The sequence below is a fragment of the Drosophila tropicalis genome, unplaced genomic scaffold (genome assembly GCF_018151085.1).
Source record: "Drosophila tropicalis isolate 14030-0801.00 unplaced genomic scaffold, ASM1815108v1 contig_158, whole genome shotgun sequence".
Taxonomy (NCBI): Eukaryota; Metazoa; Arthropoda; class Insecta; order Diptera; family Drosophilidae; genus Drosophila; species Drosophila tropicalis.
The window spans coordinates 3,650,715-3,671,389 of NW_027172602.1; the positions used below are offsets into that span (position 1 = coordinate 3,650,715).

A 20,675-nucleotide genomic window follows, 5' to 3' on the forward strand; every position below is an offset into this window, starting at 1 on the left:
TAATCATTTGGTTACCCAAAGAATGAAGAGAAGTGACAATTGATTATTCATATCAGCAAACAGAAATCCATTAAAATGCAGATGTATGTATATCTGTTTATAGAGAAAACGTAACAAGACTCAATGAAAGTGTGCTTAGTTTACAGAATCGGAACAAAAGTATCGTTAGGTATCAACATGTTGAAACGTTTGATATTGAAAAGGCGTTGTGGACAACAAACAAACTTTGTGTTTTTGAATCCTGCGGAAGTACATCCGATTCGCGCGCCACAATAAGTGCACGAGATACAGATTCAGATTTAACTTTAGCTTCAGATTCACATCCATGTCCAGCAGCTCCAATTCCATGGCCATCAACGTCATCACCATGTTCAATGATATACTTCCGCCTTTGTTAAACAATTAGCAGTTGTTGGTCTTATGCTGACAATTTAGGTTCATTCTATAATCATCTCGCTCGTATAACGCAACTTCCGTTGGGGACATAAAATTATGGAAAATTATGGGATCGCTATAATATAATTACTCACATTGTGAGGCATGCGTAATTTCTAGATTGCGCGAATGAATCGAGTAGTGAGCAAATTTCAATTGATTCATTGTAGATTAGAGAGAAGGAGAAAATGAAAGAGAAAGATTGTAAAAATAGAGGAGGAAAAAGGGGGGGGATAACAGTCTCCGCTTTGATTTCTCATTTCTAATACTCTCATTAATCATTCTCAGATTTCTCAACAGCATCTTTACATGGTACCTACACCAAACAAGTCAATGGTGGTCTTTTTTTTTTCGACTTTAGGTTGTTTTTATCTGCTGCTTCTTTATAATATGTATTAATGATAATGAAATATAAAACCCAAATCCGAGGACCACACAGCTTCAAAATGCACACACAAAAACTAAAATGATCAATTAAGATTTTCTTCTATTACCCTAAGGCTTTAGTTCAAACAAAAAAAATTAGAGCAAATTGGTTAATAAACTAATTTTATAGGCAAAGTTGGAGAAAAATGGAGAGAGATTTTCCAGAATTAGAGAAATTGAGAAATTTAATTTAAGTTATTCAACTTTTAAAATTTGTTTTTAGAAAGCATTCGTGTCATGAGTCCGAGGTACTTGTTGGTTTTTAGTTTTTTATAACAAACTGTATCCAAGGCAAGGCAAAGCGATAATTGTCATTGAGTTTGAAAAAAGATGTCAGCATTTGTTAAATTGTTTTATACAAATATTAGCCTGTCAGTGTCAGCCTCAGCAGCTAGCCTTTAAGCCGCTGTAGGCGGCGGCGGCTCACAGAAGGCTAAGAGAAATGAAATTTGGTAAAACCTTTGAGACACATTTGACCATTGAATGGCGTCAGCAATATATGCGATATACGGTGAGTCAACACAGGTCCCACAAAAAACTAAGAAGAACCCAAATCAAAAAAAAGGATTCGTCGTTTTTTAATAGGAACTAAATAATTTGATAAGACAGGGCGTTGAAGAAGCACCACGTTCCGAAAACGCTCGTAGTTATGAAGTTTATGCATATTATAAAGCCTTCGAGGAGGCATTTTTCAATGAGCTGCAGAACGAATTGTCACGGGTTAATAATTTTTTTTCTCGAAAAACTGGCAGAGGCACGACGTAAGAATGGCACGTTAAAGTTGCAACTTTTGGCCGAGGCCAGGGCACCCGGCCATGAGGCCAGTAGCGGGTCCTTAAGTCTTACCGAGGCGACTGGATCTGCCCAGTCGAGACGGAATCGGATTAGAAATGCATCCAATCGTAAATTGATGACACAACGCCAATTGCGTAATTCTTATGCAGAATTCTATTTGAGTTTGGTTTTATTACAAAATTTTCAATCGCTTAATGAGACTGGTTTTCGAAAAATCTGCAAGAAATATGATAAATATTTGAAATCCCTAATGGGTAATGAGTGGTTCCATCGCAATGTGGGACCAGCTGCCTTCACCGATGGCCGGACATTGCAAGGCCTAATTATCGATGTGGAAGACCTGTATACCCATTATTTGGCGGGTGGCGATCGAGCCAAAGCAATGACCAAGTTAAGAGTGCCACCATTAGGAGAACCCACGGCTCCAAGTTTGGTTTTTCGTGCCGGTTTGGCATTGGGCATGTTTCTAATGCTGGCTCTGGCCACTATAATTAGTTGTAGGTGACGTTAGCCTCTAATGCTTAATCCGAGGGGGTTATTTTTTGGTCAGTGTTAATTTAACTTGGTTTGATTTCCAGATTGGAAGCGACAACCTTCGCAGGCAAATTTGGTGGCTTTTATGCATCTGTATCGAGGTCCCTTCGCCTGGGTCATATTCAATTTCTTTATGGCCGCCAATGTGGCTGGCTGGCAACGTGCGGGAGTGAATCATATATTGATATTTGAGATTGATCCTAGAAGTCATCTGCAGCCGGCTACATTTCTGGAGATAGCCTGTACCTTTGGCATTCTATGGTCCCTGTCGATATTAGGATTTCTCTTTCATGATCTGATAAGGGTCACGGATCCCTTTGTTTTTCCATTGGCCTTGATATTGATATTTGTCTTGCTGTTGATTAATCCATTGCCCATTCTCAATTGGCCAGCTCGTTGGTGGACGATACGCTTGGTGGGTCGTGTGATTGCCGCTCCATTCTATTATGTGGGTTTCGCTGATTTCTGGATGGGCGATCAGATGAATTCCCTGATCATTTGCATGGCTGATTCGTATTATATAGTGCGATTCTATGCCAGTTGCTGGCTCCGATATGCCGAAGTGGCCTTCTGCTTCGAGGAGGATATGTTTGTGCCGATATCAAGATGCTTACCAGCCTGGTTTCGGTTCGCTCAATGCTTCAGAAGATTCAGGGATAGTGGCTCCAAGTCAGTTGATTACTTGATCAATGCTGGCAAATATTCAACCACATTTTTTGTTGTCCTGTTTTCGACAATGCGCCTGCAGACAGAGAGTAAGTTGAGGATCGTCTGTTATGAGCGATCAATTGAAATGAATATTTTTCTAATTAGGCGGCTATTCCAATACCTTTCGCAATCCATATACCTGGCTCTTTCTCGCCAGCTACATTGTGTCCACATTCTATTGCTATCTGTGGGATGTTATCAAGGATTTTGGTCTATTTCGCATATTCAAGGGCGAACACATGTTTCTACGCGCGGAGTTAGTGTATCCTCAGTCCTTTTACTATTTTGCTATTATTGAAAATTTAGTGCTTCGTTGTTATTGGGCATTTGAGTTTTTGGCTCTTCATCATAATCTGATAACTCCGTATAATGCTAAAACCATTGGCAGCATTTTCGAGATAACACGGTAAGTTGAGCATGGCTTGAATGCATTTGCTTGGCCACTCTCATGCCACTCTTATCCTTTTGCCTGGTAGACGATTCATTTGGAATTATATACGCTTGGAGAATGAGCATCTGTATAATTGCGGCAACTTTAGAGCCACGCGTGATATCCACCTGGCCAGATTGAATCCGCGACAAGAGCGTATGCTTGAGGATATGATGGACGAATCGGATGGTGTATCAAACCGCAAAAGGAGAACAGATCAACGTACCCGTCTTGGCAAGGAATATTTCTGACCCTTTTCTCGATGGCAGCTGTTTTGTTTTCCATTTTATTGAACCCCAAGAGAGAGAAAGAGAGGGAGAGAAAGAGGAAGATCTGGATCCTCTTGATGCTCTTGATACTGATCAACAAACGATGACGATGATGACGACGAAGACCACTTTGCCGTTAATGTTAATGGCCCCTGTCGTCTGGCTTTGGCTTTAATTAATTCATTTGTGCAAAAAAAAAAAAACAACAAAAAAATGAAATGAACAAAAAAAAAAAGAGAAAGAGGCAATGGAGACACGCGCCAAACCGGTTGAACAGCTGCACCCAAAAGCCTTAGCCAAGCCAACTCCTTCTATATATATGTATGTATATATACATATATATCTGCCTTAAATCCATGAACAATTGTCATTGCTGGCTGGCTGCCTGGTTTGTTGTTTTTGTTTTTGTTGGACATACTTTTCTAATTCTTTCTTTTTCCGTCTTTTTTTTCTTGTTGCGCTTTGCCATTTAATTGTCCTAATTTGATTTGGTGAAATTGAAACTAAGAATTGTGAATGCGGATTTGCTTCCTATATACAAGTTGCCAATGTTCTTTTATATATAAAGATGCATAACTTTTGGCTTATAAATTAAAAGCATTTTGTTGCATCAGTTTTTTTTTATATTTACCACAAACTTCCGACATTTGGCGGATCGTCCATGTAGATAGACCCTTTTTTTTTTTTTACTTCTTGCCGAAAAATAATCATTATTCAGCAGCTGAAAAATGCAGCTGGCAATATATATATGTATATATGAAGATCTTCCTTCGAAAACTTTGCCCCAACTCAAAATTTTGTCAGCCAATTTCAGTGTACGAATTGGCAACAACAGAGAGCCAAAAAAGGAGCAGCAGCAGGAACATTGAGACAACGAAAAATACAGACACAGGCCAAAAAGAAAAACGAATCTGTGCTACGATCGAGCATTTGTTTGTAGCCCCTTTGGAGCTTGGAGCGAGGCGCGTGCTCTGTCTTCAATTGGCCCAAAGCACGGGATCGGAAGGAGGGCTTAAAACCAGAAACCTGGAAATGGAGCGAAACTGGTTCGCAGTACCCTGCATCCATACTTTGCGATGTATATATCTATAGGGATAGCCAATTAATACTAAACCGTCATCGATTCAAACAAGGAGGGACTCCTTGTTGGGTCTTTGTTGTCTTACACAGGGTATTTCCATGTCGATGCTTAAGAGTTTGTTATATTCTGTTGCTTCTGTTGTTTGTTTGTTCGCTGTTTTGTAAACAGCAGCACGTATAGTACGTGCTTCTTTGCCCTTCGTTCTTCTTGCCCTGCCTGAGGCTTGTTTTGGGCATTATGTTGCCATCTAAATTTAGCAAGATGCTCAGCTGACTGACTGGCCAAGGGCCTCCAGCCTCCAATGCCAAAGTTTGTTCCTTTGTGATTGCATTTGCGCGCCATTTTTGTTCTTTTTGGACAATCCTGTTGGCTAACTTTTTAGTATACATATGAAATGTTTGGCGGGAAATATGCTGCATTTGTTTCGCTTAAGCATTGTGTAAAGAAAAGTAGTAGCTTTCTAGTTAGTTAAAGGGGGATTTGATTCTGCATTTGATGGTGTAATCAGAGATGCAACTTGAACAGCATCTTCAATTAATTATGGCAACTGTACTTGGCATCATCCCATCGACAACGTTACCATGATTGGGAAAACAGCAAAGACGTTGGTTGTTATTGTCGTTGACATGGCATAAATTGCAGTTGTCATTATCCAACAACACAACAACAATGGCAACTTCAACAGCGACAACAGCAAAATCAATGGTTAATTTATGTTTGACTCGTGCCCAAGTATTACTTGGCAAGCCAAGCAAAGACACGTACAGACATCAGACAAGAGTTAATGATGATCATTGCTTAAAGAAATAAATTCTCTCTCTCTCTCTCTATGTCTTTCTCTGAGCAATGACATTAAGACTTTTGTCTAACAATAAGAAAATAAAAGGAATAATATACCCAATGCTAGCCAGTAGAACTTTCTATAACTCTTAATCGTCCTGATGGCAAATTTCCTTCATTAGATATTAGCATGGAAAATGAAAAATTGCAGTACAAATGCATTTGGTTTTGTCTTGTAATCAAGCGAATATTGATTGATAACGTTAAATAGCTCTGGATAAGGGTGTGGCTAGCTTGGACATGGCCCTGGCAAATGAAAAAAAAGGAACAAGGACAGAGCAAATAAGCAGAAACATAGACTTAAGCCTCCAATTGGATTTTCTTAGCTCAAACCAAAAACTGTTATGAAAAGAAACGAAAGAAGAAAACTATAGAGAGACATGTTTACCGCGCATTTTCCAGCGTCTTTGTCAACCCGTTTCAGCCAAACCCTTCAAATAGCCCCCCACCATACTCGTTTTCTACCGATTTCTGTATGTTTGTATGTACATATATTTTGCGTACACTTGACCAAATTCTATGCAGTTAACGTAAACAGTTCAGAAAGGTAAAAAAAAGTTGTTTCTGACAGTGTAGCTCGTTGTTGTTGTTGCCTTTTTTTTTGGGTTCTAGTAACTTGTTGCTGTTGCTTTTTGACTTGCCACAAAAACGAACGAAAAAAAATAAACTCGTTAAGTCTCGGCGGTAAACGTGTTTTTTGGCTTTTACTTTGTCTTCTTCTTCTTCTACATCATTTTTCATTTTATGTTTGGCCGCCATTTTGATTGCATAAAAATAGGTTTTTTTTTTCTCTGGCCAATAATAATGGCGGATTTTATATTGATCTTATGCTTTAAAATAAAAATATTTCAAAATCTTTCAATCCTTTATATATGTTGACTATTTTCTATGAAAATAAAATATAAGAATAACATAAAATATGTATATCTTATACGTAGAAGTCAAGGTATAAGAACATAATTAGAAATTTCTTGGCTGCCCAAAAGTATGCAAAACAATTTTCCACAAATACTGGGAACGGCAACAATAGTGGATCAAAATAAAAGCTGGCAACACTAGAATATCGTTTTCAGGCCCTAAAAAGTTGGCAACGCTGCGCTTCAGTTACGTCTGCGCTCTCGACTCTAACAGTAACAACGGTCGCTCGGCAGCCAATTATTTGTTTCGTGTTGTTGTTTTTAGTGAAATATTTTTGTGTTTTTTTTGTTTTGATTATTGTGTTTGTGGAACTTAAATTGTTCTCGTATGTCTGATGAACCACCAAAGGCACTACTGGCTATTGGCTTCTGCCGTGTGAGACTTTGGACAGTAAAAAGAAACTAATGAAGACGTCGGACACCGAAGCAACAAACAGACTCTGTAGCAGTTGAAAACTTCTTACCCCTTTTGCCAACTTCCTCTCTGGGTTTTTGCTTCTTCGAAAATATTGCTGTAAACGGAAGCAAAGCTACGCAAAAAACAAAAGACAAAATGTGTTAAAAGACAACAGTTTTTAAAAGAGTGAAAGAGAGAGAGAGAGAGAGAAAAAAGTGTTAATAATGGATACAGTAGCCATTAAAACTGCACCACCGCATACCCCACTGGCTGTTGCTCTACAGCAACAACAACAGCAACAGCAAAAACAAACTGCTGCTATTGCCACTTCATCAAATACCTTACAAATTAAAAATAATCACATTGGCGCTCTCTTTCAAACCTGCAAGGTAAGAGGAAAGTGGGGGAAGTCAGTGAATCGACGGTCTCGAGGTCAATTTAAAGTTCAACTGTACTCGAAACATACAATGTACCAAGAATTGTCACAGCACTAGTACCCATAAATAGGGGGAGAGAAATGGGAGGAGAAAGAAAATAGAGAAATTACAAATTCTACACAGTCGGAAAAACATTTTCAGAAAATGTCAAGTGCCGTGCACCAAGGCATGAAAAAGCGTCAAGGAAGTGAAGTAATGGAACGCAGGTGGTGGTACTGAGGGAGGGTGGGTTTAGGAGTTGACAACAAGTGTGGAGCATTCTTTACAAATAAAGTGCTTAAAATCTATGATAAAACATTTTTTAACATCTCTAGTCAATAAATCAAACTGCAAAACAAAAGACTTAGGAAACGAACTTGTCCAAATCAGGGAATTTGTATAGAGCATCAACAATAAATTGGAAAACTTGAGTTTTTGTTGGTCTGTTCCCTTAGCAATGAAAATTTCCCCAAAAAAAAAAAAACAAACTTTGAAAGAAAAAAGTTGGTCAGACACAGAGAGTGCCCCAGACACAGTGAGATAGACGAGAGAGAGAGAGAGAGAGAGAGGGCAGGAGGTAGTATCAATAAAACCAGTCTCCATGCTAAGCTGAGACATCGACACAGTGATACCCTCTATCAAATTAATCTATGCCCAGCTTACACCTTTTGAATTACACAGTCTTTAGCCGTATGGATTTTCTTTGAAAACCATAAGAGAAATGCATTTATATTTGGACGTGTGAATATACCCTTTCCCAGTTCATAAATAGATGGTATATAGATATTAAAGTTTGTGAACATAATTTATGCTGAACCTGTTGCTAAGTTGAAATTTCAACTTTAGAGATTTGGTTGCTGCCGCCCCTGCCCCTCCTTCGCACAATCGTCTATCAATCAGCCTTATTTAAATTGATTAGCATAAATATTTATTTCTTCACTAGAGACAGAATATATTATTTTTCCTTATTTTTGTTTGAATTTTTCGCAATTTTATGTAGTTTCCGTATTGTATTTGTATTGTTGCTTTCCACTCTCTCACTCGAGCGGAAAACAATTGTTGCACATTTTAGGGTTAATGTCTAACACTTAAGCAGACTGACATAATTACATTTAACTGAGGGAAAATTCAATTAAATATATATGTACCTATGTATGTACTTACATACATATATATATGTATACATATAAAACGAAACATTGTGACAGTGTACACTGCCAGAGATAAATAGATCAAGAGTGAGACAGCCGAAAGTAGGAGAAGGAGAGACAATGAAAGAGCTAAATGGCTAAAGAGGGCGACAGTTGCATAAGCATTACTCGAATTTCCCAGGATCAAGTCACTGTGGTGCACAAACGCATGACAGGTAGAAGAAAAAAAAAACAACAACAAAATGCATATACAAAAATGCTGGAAAAAGGTTTCAACTTGAGATTGCAGCTACCTGCAGCTATTATTATTATTATTTGTGTTATTGTTGTTATTGTGTGTGTCACGCAGCAGCAGGACAATAACATAAACTACAAAAAGGTTCTCTTTCCTTCAGAATAAATTTCGTCATTGCACTGTTCACTAGATTGCTCTAGAGACACGATTCTGCAGTTCATCTATGTATATATTTAGTTTTCTATTTGTTTATACAATTATTATATGTAGATAAAACGAATAGATCAACTCTTGTACTAAAGGTACCTATCCCTTGGCTGCACACTCGGTTCCGTTTCAATAAAACGCCCAGTCATAAGTGGTAACTGTTTAGTTTGTTTGTTTGTTTCTTTCTTTCTTTTTGTTGTTGGTGTGTAGTTATAGTCTCTTGTTATGTAAACTCACGCAGTTTGTGGCTACATAAACGTCCAAAGTCTCTTTTTCCACCTTTTCTCTATTAATGGCTAGCTAAAAAGTAAGTTAAAAAACAAAAACAAGTAGATAGGAGTGAGAATGTTTTTTTTTTATTTCACTTGTGGTTAAGTAAGATGGGCAATAAGGTTACATGATCAACGTTTGGCAATAATAAATGAAAGAATATTTTAATCACAGCGAAGAGCAAAGAAAAAAAATGGTTACATCTCCACAATGGGCTATAATGACTTACCATTTACCATTCGGAACTACCCACATGAAAGATGTAACAGGCGCCAAAATCAATTTTGGAAGCTGGAAATGACTGTCCCTTCTTGTCACGCATTTTCCCCGCTTCCATTTCCGTTTAAAAAAGACTTTTCAATGGGCGTAGCAGACACGTGTGTGGGTGTTTAGGCCACTCAACTTTGAGACGTGTTAACCGTGTTTCAAATTGAAACTGCTCGATATAGTTTTGGTTTTTTAATTACTATGATTTTCGGTCAGTTATAACAAGTGGGCAGCATATCGACAACTTGGAAGTAAAACAAACTAGATTCAAATTCTCCAAACTAACTAAACACATAGATTTCAAAGACCGGACCATATAGGGGCATTAATTATTTGTAAAAAAAAAAACGGTCACCGATTCAACACGGGGATGAAAATGTGGAGGAGAAGACACAACAAAAAAGCCACAAATAAAAGAAGGTAGAAAAAAGATTGATAGGATTAGATTTTGTAAGAGAAACAAAGACAAATCGCGAGAGGGAGAGAAAAATATTGAAAGATAAAACGGACAGTTGAAAGCATTTGCAGCTGTGTTCGTTTTTTTCGGGAACCCAGAAAAAAAAAACATGAAAATTTAAGAAATAATATTAGATGCTGTCCATGTATGTGTGTGTGTTGTGAGCATGGCTGAAAGATTTGATCAACCGGTTTTTTTCTATAGGCTCTTAGACCAGTGGCCATTGTGGCTCCATTTTCCAATCAGTCATTCGCCATTAGACGGGCCAAGCAAGGGAGTGAAGGGATCGAAATTGGCTTTCACTGGCGATTTAATTATACAGATACATATTCATATATGAATGTTGAGACAAAATGTATCTACAATTTTCATCGAAATGTTTTCCTTTCCCCCTTTTCCCTTTCCATTTGCCTCATGACTCATTCACTGTGTGTGAGGGACAGCGCTTTGGTGCTTTTAGTGGCAACATTAGGGCTTGGGACCTGGCCAAAATTGCCAAAATGATGCGATGAATACAATGAACAAACGAAACGAAACAAAACTCGCGCGCCAAAAACAAATAAAATACTCACCTGGCTGGTTTCGGTCTCAAGTCGCGAGTCTCGAAAAAACATCTACAAACCAAAAAAACCGGCCTCTGCGACCCATCGGAAAGCTCCACAATTTCACCTCCGAGCTACAGCCACAGAGCAATAGCGACAACATTTTCGTTAAAACTTCTCTGTGTTTTTTTGTTGTTGTATTTTGTGGATTTTGCAGTTTTGTGGCCGAATACGAAACTGGTTTTGCTGGCAAAAAGAAAAAAAAAAGGCAAAAACAAAAACCAAGAAAAAATAAAAACTTAACTCTTTTTCGCTCTTGAGTCTTTCAGTCTGATACTTAACGAAAGGTAGAAAAATATCTTTGACAAGATGGCGTCGTCTTAACCGGTTTGTCTTGCCTCTCGCATAGACACTCACACACACTCACACAATTGCCCCAATCTAAGTTCCCCTTGCCCTGATTTCCCCTCTTTTTACCTTCTCAAAGCCAGGTTTTAATGCTTTTGTTTCCATCTCTTATATTTTGTTGTTTAGGTCTTGTGGCATCTGGATGTATTTCGACGCTCGTTTCGTAGTATAAATCAGCATGTATGCGGAGGACAAGATTGCATATTCTGTGCCCTGAAGGTAAGTAAAGTTCAAAATGGATAGAAATTGAAGGCATTGCAAAGATATATATTTGAATTTTCTCCCCATGTTTCACAGGTTAAGTAAGAGAACTGAAAATAAAAGAGTTTTCTGTTCAACAAAATAAAATTTTCAGTCAAATTTTTTGTACATAAACATTTCTGTTTCTACTAGCATAACTAAACAGTTTCCTTTTTATGCAAATATTAAAATTAGTTAAACCTAAAACTTAATAAAAACAAATATAAAATAGGAGTAGACGCAAATCGACAAGTTTTCGATCGAAAATGATGAACTTTAAAATGTGTTGCATACTTTTCGGCACAATTTGTAAAACCGAAATTCGCCATGGGGATATAAGACAAACGTATGAAACTTGAATTCGCTGTGTATCTACGTATACATAATATTTGGAGGTGCTTGTCAAACTGTAGTTCTGCAAAGGGTTCGGCAAAAAAGGATTTCTCTTTAAGAATATGCCATCCATTTAGGGCATATTCTCTCTGATATATGAAAGTGTACATATCTATATTATTGGTTATGACTTAATCTGTATAGTGTTTGCATTTGATCACCTTCATTTGAACAACTTTTCAGGGCACTGCCAACGAAATGAACGTCTTTGGATTTTCCAAACTGATTTCTTGCTCTTTTGTTTTAATTGCCCTCTTGTAGTCGGAAAGGCTCTGAAATGATTTTCGTTTTGGCAAAATGATGTTTCACACGTACCTGAGAACAATTGAGGATGTATGTATGTATGAATGTTTCTCTGCTTGGCAGCTGTTGCTGACACACTTAAGTGCGTTTTTCCCCATTTTCCATTTGCACCATCATTATGATTTATTTTTACGTTTGTGTGCGTGTGTATCTGTATTCCCACAAAACACAGTGGAAAATCCATAGTTTTAATCATCATCAACAGAAATCGGTTTTGCTCTTTGACATTTCCTAGAGACCAGTCACGTTTTTCCCGTGTTCAAGGCAAACTTTAACATTATTTGTGAAAAAGGAAAAAGGTGAGAAAAGAAAACCATAAAGTTTCATCCTACCTTTTTGGATTAGATCGAAAGATATAACAAGGTAGCGTAACGGGAAAAAGTTGTTGAAAGGATCCTTTTTGGAAAAAAAAAAAACACCCTAGTTACAGAATTACCCGAGCATGGTAATTTAGATTAATGGTCAGTTAAGGTTAGGTTGAACCCACACACTAAAATGTGTGTGCCTTGCATGCGTTTAGTTAGTTTAGAATCCTGATCTAGAGGTAAATAAACTCGAACGTTGAACCTGAGCCCACCCTCATCATAGACATCTACATACACATACATACATGCATTCTCATTCTAAGTCAAGCGAAATCAACACACAGAAATGATCATCTTCAGCTCCACCAACAACAACAACAACATCACCATCATCATCATCATCTTCGTCGTCATCTTCACGACGAACAGCATCAGAGAGTCGAGTCGTGAGTCTCGGTTGAGGTTGAGGTTGGAAAACTCGCATCAATCGCTTACGAAGCGCAACTGTACTTTCCGGTCTACCTTACCTGGGCCAAGACGCTGGCTGTCTGACTAAACACAGGGTGATTGTTAAATACATTTTCACTCCTGTCTGCTGCTCCTACTCGCTCTCTCTCTCTTTCTTGCTCTCTTACTGGAAAATGTTGGAGATGGAGTTGGAGTTGGGGACAGAGACGGAGACGAATGAGAATAATAATCATGACGTCGCTGACTTCGCAGAAGTGGAAAGTGTTGGTGTTGTGTGCCCTGTTTGTTTGGACTTTGTTTTTATCGTCGTCGTCGTCTTTTAAGTTCTCTGCCCCTTTTTGGTAACCATAGAATCGAGTCTATCTAACTAAAGGCATAGGCTTACACAAAGAGGGTAATAAAGTCGTTCTAAGTATTGTGATTTTGTCATATTGTTGTTCCCTATCTACCTACGCCCGTTTAACTTTAGATGCGTCTGTTACCCTTTTTTCTCCCCTCCCACATGTTGTTGTTGTTGGGTTATTGGTAGTTAGTTGGGCTGTTGATTGTGGGTTGTTGGTTGTTGGAACCCCTTTTTTTTTCTTCTTCGTTCGTTGGTTCGGTTCTTCGGTGTTCGGTCTTCGGTGTTTTGCATTAATTATCTTTTTGTTCTTTTGGGGAAGAGGGTTTTCCACTTGTCGCTTGTTTAAATTAATTTTTCCACTTCCTTTGGCCCAACCAACTTGAAAACTGTTTAATTATGAAAATCGTCTTTCTTCTTCGTCTTCATCGTCGTCGTCGTCGTCGTCTTCGCTCTTTGCCTTCAACTTAGGCTCATTCAACTGTGCAAAGACAACTGAGTGAATACAAGAAGGGGGAAGTCTTCTTGTTCCTCTGTTTGGTGAGAAACTCCCACGACTTAAAACCAGAGTACCCAAGAACTTAATAATCTCGATCACAATCGCCTAACTTGAGGCTAACTTGAACTCTAGAAGAGCTTGAATTTGTAATGCTTCAATTCACATTTCCCACATTTTCCATTTACACAATGACTTCAAGGACTTTGAGTCATTAAGGATAGAAATGCTGATGTCTGAAGAAAATTATGTTTTTATTATGTCTAGACTGCATTTGCAATGTATAGACCAAAAGATCTCAAAGTGGAAAACATTCAATATCTACATATTATCTCTTTATCTATGTATCTTTCTTCTCTTCTTTCTTTCTGGGTGTGCTCCAGTTAGCTTAGCTCTTGGACCCTTTTTAAACAAAGGAATACAAATAAAAAGAGAAAAAAAACTTCTTATCAAAAGTCTCATTATTTGGTTACCAAATACACACACACACAAGATGTTTCACTTTTTTTGGGGGCCCTTAATCTTCTCCAGCAAACAATAAATAGAACTGGAATGTCTTTACATTTGTAGATAAGTCACTGGCACGAGCATAATGATCATGATCATGATCATGATGATAATGACTTCGATTGAATTGAGTTTCGAGTGTTAATGAGCTCAGGTAAAGGCGGGCAAAATCAAGGAGAAGCCAGCCAAGCTGTGGCCAGGCACATGCCAGACCAGATCAGACCATAAAAGCTCTGTCGTCATCGTCATCATCTTCATCTTACTTTTCTTTACTTCCATTTCTGTGATTCACTTTTCCAGCTAAATCAGTTTGTGCAATCTCCTTCTCTTTCTTTCAATTTGTTTTTGTTTATTTCAAAATATGCTGAGCCTTAAAACAATTGAAATAAATCATGTTTAAGCGTCGGATTTTTTTTTTATTTATTTTGTTTTTATATTTAAATGAAACTTTTGTAAATAAAATTTACATCTTCGACGTGCAAATTGAAGGTTTTATCTTTTGGTTTTGCTTTTTTTGTATTGTTTTTATCATATATTCGAAGACTACTTTAAAATTATCATACTTACTTATCATGAGATGAGGCCAATAATATTATCTTGTTGCTGGTTTTTCGAATAGTCAGCAAATTGTTTTTTTTTTTTTATTATGTTTTTGTCATTTTGCTTAGGTTGTCGTATTTCCCCCTCTTAAGATTTCTTTGGTGGCATTTTGCATTTTGAATATTTTATATGAAATAGAAGCTTCCCAAAAGTAAAATAAAATTTTGAAAGTTGGCGAAATATGAATCTTATAAATCTCAAATGCTTATTTTGATAGACTTTGTTTATTCACCATTCAAAATTAGATGTTTATAATTGTTTTTTTAGAAGAACTTTTGGTTTAATGAGATTAAGCATAAGGTTTGAGGGGGGAACTTTTCCTTTGGATGCTGGGTATGAGTCATTCCACAAACAGATGACTCATAAGTGGCCCAAAACTTATGGTAACCTCCTTTACCCCAACCCGATGAAAGTTAGCTCTAAAGTCTTTCCATTTACCATGACCATTCCCACTTTGATTCCTCTCTGTGGTTACCACTTTTGGAGCCAAGAAAAAGAAGATCCCAAAAGTGAATTTTTTAGTCGCGTAGTGGCAATTGATTAGCCATTATTTAATATTGTTTCTTTTACCTGCAAAGCACATTTAAGCACGTTTCTTTTGAAATGGTTTTTGGAGTGACAATTAAACGTTGTTTTAGCTAGATTTTGTTTTTGTTTTTTGCCCTTTGTCTCGCTCCGCGTGCAACGTACAGTAAATCTCTTAGTGGGTCTTCTAAGTATACAAAATACAGGGTGATTCGTGTATGCATTAGACAGAGAGTGAGCGTGAGCGTGAGCGTGAGAGAGAGGTAAGCAACTTGTTTGTTTACCTGCTTGGTACGGTTCACTCATTTACCTGTTTTTCGGGGCCTACAACAAGCTAAACTCCCCCGTTGCTCGTTTCTCGTTTCCCGTGTTTCTTGTTTTTTGAATGTTGGCTCAGGTGAGCGCAATCTGTCGCGCTTGCTCGTTCTCTTCTTTTCTCTCTCTCTCTCTCCCTCTCCATCTCTCTTTTTTTCCCATTATGTTGATGTTTAACAGAAGTTTCCATTGTCTTGGACTTCTTCTCTTTTCAAACCGGTCTCCGATTTCGACTACGTTTCAGTTTTCCGCGCGCTCTCTCTCTCTCTCTGTTTCTCTTCCTCTCACAGCGTCTCGGCCTGGTCATAACGAAACGAGTTTCAGTTGCTGGATTATTTGACTCGAGTTTAGACGTACCGTGATCCGTTGATCGGGAACCCGCATACAAATAAAGTGATTTTTTTTTCTAAAAACTAACAAAAAACCAAAAAAAAAACCCTCAAGTTTCGAACGCGCGCAAAAAGTTTTTGGTTCTCTTGTCTTTATTTTTTTTCGTTATTCTGTGAAAAAGATTTAACAAAAGTTGTTTGACTACTGCCAAAGTGCACACAGAAATGTCGATTGAATAGCAAAAGCAAAACTAAAAATCATTTTTGGAATATATATTCGAATAATCGAACACTGGGATTATATATCTGGAATCTGGTTTTATGCATAATTTATAACCATCTTGGCCAAAAACCAAAACAATGTGCGGGTAAGATTTCTGTTTGGTTTTTGCCACCCATTAGAACGGAGGATTGGAAAAGCGAGTACATCAAAATGATTAATTTCATAGATCAATTCATTTACAATAATCTATCACGATCTATCATTCCCTTACCCCTCTTGACACTGTCTTCTCAATGTCATCTTCAAAATTAAAGATTTCTTTTATAAAGATTTTGTCACAGTCTTTGAAATGATTGAACGTTTGGCTAGTTTGCTACTTTGACTTTATCATAATGCTGGAAATGTCATTGTTGTTGTTGCTTTGAAGCAGGTTCCATCTGTTGGTTGGTTGGAAAGAGTCTTGAAATTAGCATTTGAATAATTGTTTTATACCTCCTAATAGAAGCTTCATTTTAATCTTTGGAGCACACGCAGAGTTCTGCTTTTTATGCTGTTGTAGTCTATTCTTCTCAAGCTTCTTTTTTTTTTTTTTTGCTGCTCTTTCCCAAGGGAAAACTGAGGGCAACGATTGACGATTAGTGTGGAATGATCACGCGATATTCTTTGAGTTCAGGGTTGGGTTGGGCTGTCTCTCTTCCTCCTTGTCCTCCTGCTCCTCCTCCTCCTCCTACTCTGCAAGATTTTTTGAAAAATTTGCATAACTTACAAATGCAAGGCATCAATCTGAAGAGGTTTTTTTTCCATATGGTCATATGTCACACTGTTGCAGACCCAAGCCAATCCATGTCATTATCGATACAAAATATGTAAGAAATCCAAGAATAGTTGGCGCCTTCTGTTGCATATTAATTGACGGTCCAAACTGAAGAATTATGTTATGCAACTTTTTGTTACCCTGTATGGAATAGAATAACCACACACTAATGACCCTATAAATTTAACAAATATAAATGGAATTCGAAACAAAAACCTTTTATTTGTTAATTTTTTAAATGTTAATAACTTGTGCTAATCACATTTTTTCGTTTACTCGTTGTACTACTCCTAAACTCTCTTTAAAGACAACATAAATTTATTGAAAAACCTGTTCAAAGTCGAAGTCATGTTTGGCATAAATAAACATATGTACAGATATATATTCACATTCCCATCACGTGCTTATGTCAAATCTAGGGCCCCGTTCACCTGTATAGAATAAAGGCTCAATTGAATCTTTTTCTCATTCTGCATGCAGATGTCTTTTTGAGGTATAGATTGTCTAAAGACTTTTGCTGGGGACTTGCGGAAGGCAATTCTAAAGATTTGAGTTTAAAGTGGTTAAATGTTTGCTCTACACTACACCACCACCACACCCCCCGTATATGCCTCTTTCTACTCCCCCGCATGAAGTAAAATCTATGAAAACAATTAAAACCATAAATCATTGATCAAGCAACAGTACAACAATAACAACAATCTCAGGCAGCTGCAGGTATAATAATCCAAACTTGTTTTTGCATTTTGTATCTCAAGAGATCTAATACATTGTGTGTGTGTGTGTGTGTGTATCTCTCTCTATCTCTCTCTCTCAATGGTTGTTTGAGGTGTGCAAATTAGTAAAAACAAATCGAATTTTCAAGGACCACAAGTACCGGGTTTACCTGTGCTCTATGGCTTGGGTTGGGTTTTTGCAAACTTTCCATTTGATTGCTCACATTTTTTATTTATGTTACACTTCTTTGTCTAGGCCAATATATAGGGTATATATCCCCTTAGATAAGTAAGCCCAAGTTTCCTTTCCCCACTCCGTTGTAAAAATGTTTTTCCCAAGTTATGTGAGAATTATTTTTCACCAATTGTGTTTGTGCCGCTTCCGCCCGCCTGAAGGGGCTTAAAGCAATGCAGTTTAGGCCTGCATGTGTACATGTGTGTGTCCGTGTGTGTGTGTGTGTGGTCAAGTCGTAAAAATAAACATTAAGGCAATTGAAATAAAAGATTCCCCCCTCGTTTTATGATTCACTACTTATATTTTGCTCCCAAACCCAACCAAAGTAAATTTCAAGATTGTAGAACGAAAATCGTTAAAAGTCATATCCAAGTTAAGTACTTACTTATATTTTCCCCCAATTTGAGTTTTACAAAATGGTAGAAAGGGCAACTACAATTGGTTATTAACTTGTTGTTGTCGCAGACCAGATGACAAGTGTTAATTGTACCCAATATATATGTATATAGATGGATATACACATACATATGTATGTCTCAAAGCCTGTATTCATTGTTAACTCGAAGTAAATTGCTAGTAATTAAGGCCTTTAATATATCAGCCATATGTTGCTTATGTCGTCATTTTGGGTAACGTCTTGAGTTCTATATAATTTCTATATACTCCTTTTGTGTGTGTGTGTGTGTGTGTGTGTTTGTCATTAGAGCTTCAGTTTCAACAGATCGAAACATTGCTAGGTCAGCATAAATAAATGCTGAATAAAAATATAAACTGCATTAAGTTTTGTATTTGGATTTTGGACCGGTTTTTTTGGGCCAAAACTTTCAGTTCCAAAAAAAAAAGAGGTCGTTAAAAGATACAAAAGCGAAAGTCTTCGTCTCTATCTCTCTGTGTGTTCTTTGCTGATCACTTTCGATGCATCGAATATTCATGCGAATAAAATGTATGTATGTGTGTGTATATAGGTATCTCTTTTCATGTATTTTGTGACACTCAAAAGCACACCCTAAAGAAAAAACCTGTAGCAGCTGTTATCGGAACGCGTGCCCATGGGCACATGATGAAGTCCGAGTTCAAGCTTTGCGGTTTAGTGTTTAGTCTTTTTGGTGTAACTTCCTCTTTCACTCTGTAGCTTCTACTGGACTAGTCTGTCATCATTTCTGTTTGCCTTGCTTTTTCCACTTCCGTTCTGTGCACCGAAATGTGCCGAGTAATTAAATTCGGGTTTTCGAGTCAAGTTGTTGACCTGTGCAAAGGCAAAGCTGCCCCTCAGTTCCCTTTTACTTAACTTCAATACCATTTTCAGGAGACACTACTATAACTAGTTGGAGAAGCACGAAACGAATTTGGGAGTCCCTTCAACTGCTTAGCAATGATAAAGTTTCGTTATAAACGTAAAGAGCCCACTAATGTGGTGGCTACTAACTCAACGCCGCCGGCGACAATAACTTCTCCTGCAAATACGACGACGACGACGGGCGCAGGGACGGCGACTCCAGTTCCATTTCAACATCAACAATTGCAACAATTGATAAGCAATAATGGCGGCACTTTACCACGCAGTAGCCCTCGCAAAGTAATCCTAGACAGTCACGAGGGACACAAATCATCGACCCTGACGCGTCAAACGAAACATCATCATCCCCAGGTGAAATCATCAATCGGCTCACCATTCACAACGGCATTGGCCAAAGTGTCCAGCAGTGTGGAATTGGCCTGCCTGGACTATAACAATCAGCATCATCAGAATATTGGCATCCCCAGAGATGGAACAACAGAGCGGGATCGTTGCATTAATGCGGTCATTGTAAGATTACACTTTTAATGAATACTCTTCAAATGTTTTTTTTTGCAATGCCTTAGCCTTAGCCCATAAAGAGTTAAACATTTGATTCAATGTTTCTCTAATATTCTCGTCTTTCATTGATTGGTTGCAGGAACTTTTCCAACAGTTGCAAACCAGCTCTGAGCCAGCTCTATGTCCCGAGCCATTGCGTCGTGCCTTGGCCAGTGGTCCGCTGGCCGGACGACGTTTTCCATTGGGTTGCTTGGGCGATGCTGCCGAATGCTTTGAGCTCTTATTGCATCGCGTGCATTCTCACATTTCGCCAGATGATACGGGCGATGCATGTGAAACGGCCACTTGCATAGCTCATCGAAGATTTGCCATGCGGGTCATCGAGCAGAGTGTGTGCAAATGTGGAGCCAACTCGGAGCAGTTACCCTTCACCCAGGTGAGTCGAAACTCCACAAACGAATGCATTTGTCTTTGGGGGTTTCAAACTGGAAATGGACTCCATACGAACGACTGACTAAGCTGACGTAATTCATGAAGTTTCAATGTGAGGAATTCAGTTGTTATGTTAACGATTTTATTGTATATTGGATTTTATAGTCATAACTTTTCAATTCTCTTTCATTAGATTTCTTCAAGTATATACATATGTAGTTGACACTCATTCAATGGAATTGCATTTGAATGGATTCATATTGAAGCATGTTGTTTGTAAATTTATACAGATGTCTAGTTAGAATGTTGATCTTGCCTGTTCTATCAATGAAATTAAGTGCTGACGTTCTTTGCCAGTGTGTGGAGTAGAGTGGAGTGGGGTGGACATGGCAACAACTTTTTTTTTTTTTTTCTTTCTTTAAACACCTGCAATGTAGATGCATGCAGATTATGCAAAAGCCTGTCTACAATTCTGTTCGTTCTGACCATTAACAGTTAAGCAAACTAGTTTTCTCCCTCTCTCTCTCCCGCTCAGGAAGTAGCTTGACCAGTTTCTGATAGACATCTACCAGCTACACCCACACATTAGTTTAGAAGTAGAAGATTTAATATGGACTCGCCCAAAAAAGGGCATCTAGCCGCAAACACGTGTAACTCCAACTAACGTCTCTTTTACTTTCCTTACCTCCCCTCCAGATGGTCCACTATGTATCCGCATCGGCCCTAACATCACAAAAGAATCTGGCCATGCAGAGCCACCAGCAGCTGAGTTTTGGCCAATTATTGCGTGCCGCTGGAAATATGGGTGATATACGCGATTGTCCGGTAAGTTAAACTTAATGGAATTCAAA

General features: G+C 38.1%; 2 protein-coding genes across 2 annotated transcripts in view; both read left to right on the top strand.

Moving 5' to 3' along the window:
* Window positions 1–20,675, top strand: part of ec (echinus) — a 37,147-nt gene that overhangs the window by 11,166 nt on the left and 5,306 nt on the right. The window contains 3 exon segments of the mRNA XM_068302151.1: window positions 10,912–11,004; window positions 19,532–19,828; window positions 20,521–20,649. Of these exon segments, the coding sequence (XP_068158252.1) occupies window positions 10,912–11,004; window positions 19,532–19,828; window positions 20,521–20,649 (519 nt within the window).
* LOC137587028 (solute carrier family 53 member 1) lies at window positions 1,115–3,826 on the top strand. Its single transcript, XM_068303266.1, is given in 6 exon segments — window positions 1,115–1,372; window positions 1,447–1,590; window positions 1,592–2,153; window positions 2,235–2,945; window positions 3,004–3,304; window positions 3,375–3,826. Coding segments are annotated over 6 exon segments (1,992 nt in total). The 5' UTR covers window positions 1,115–1,303; the 3' UTR covers window positions 3,580–3,826.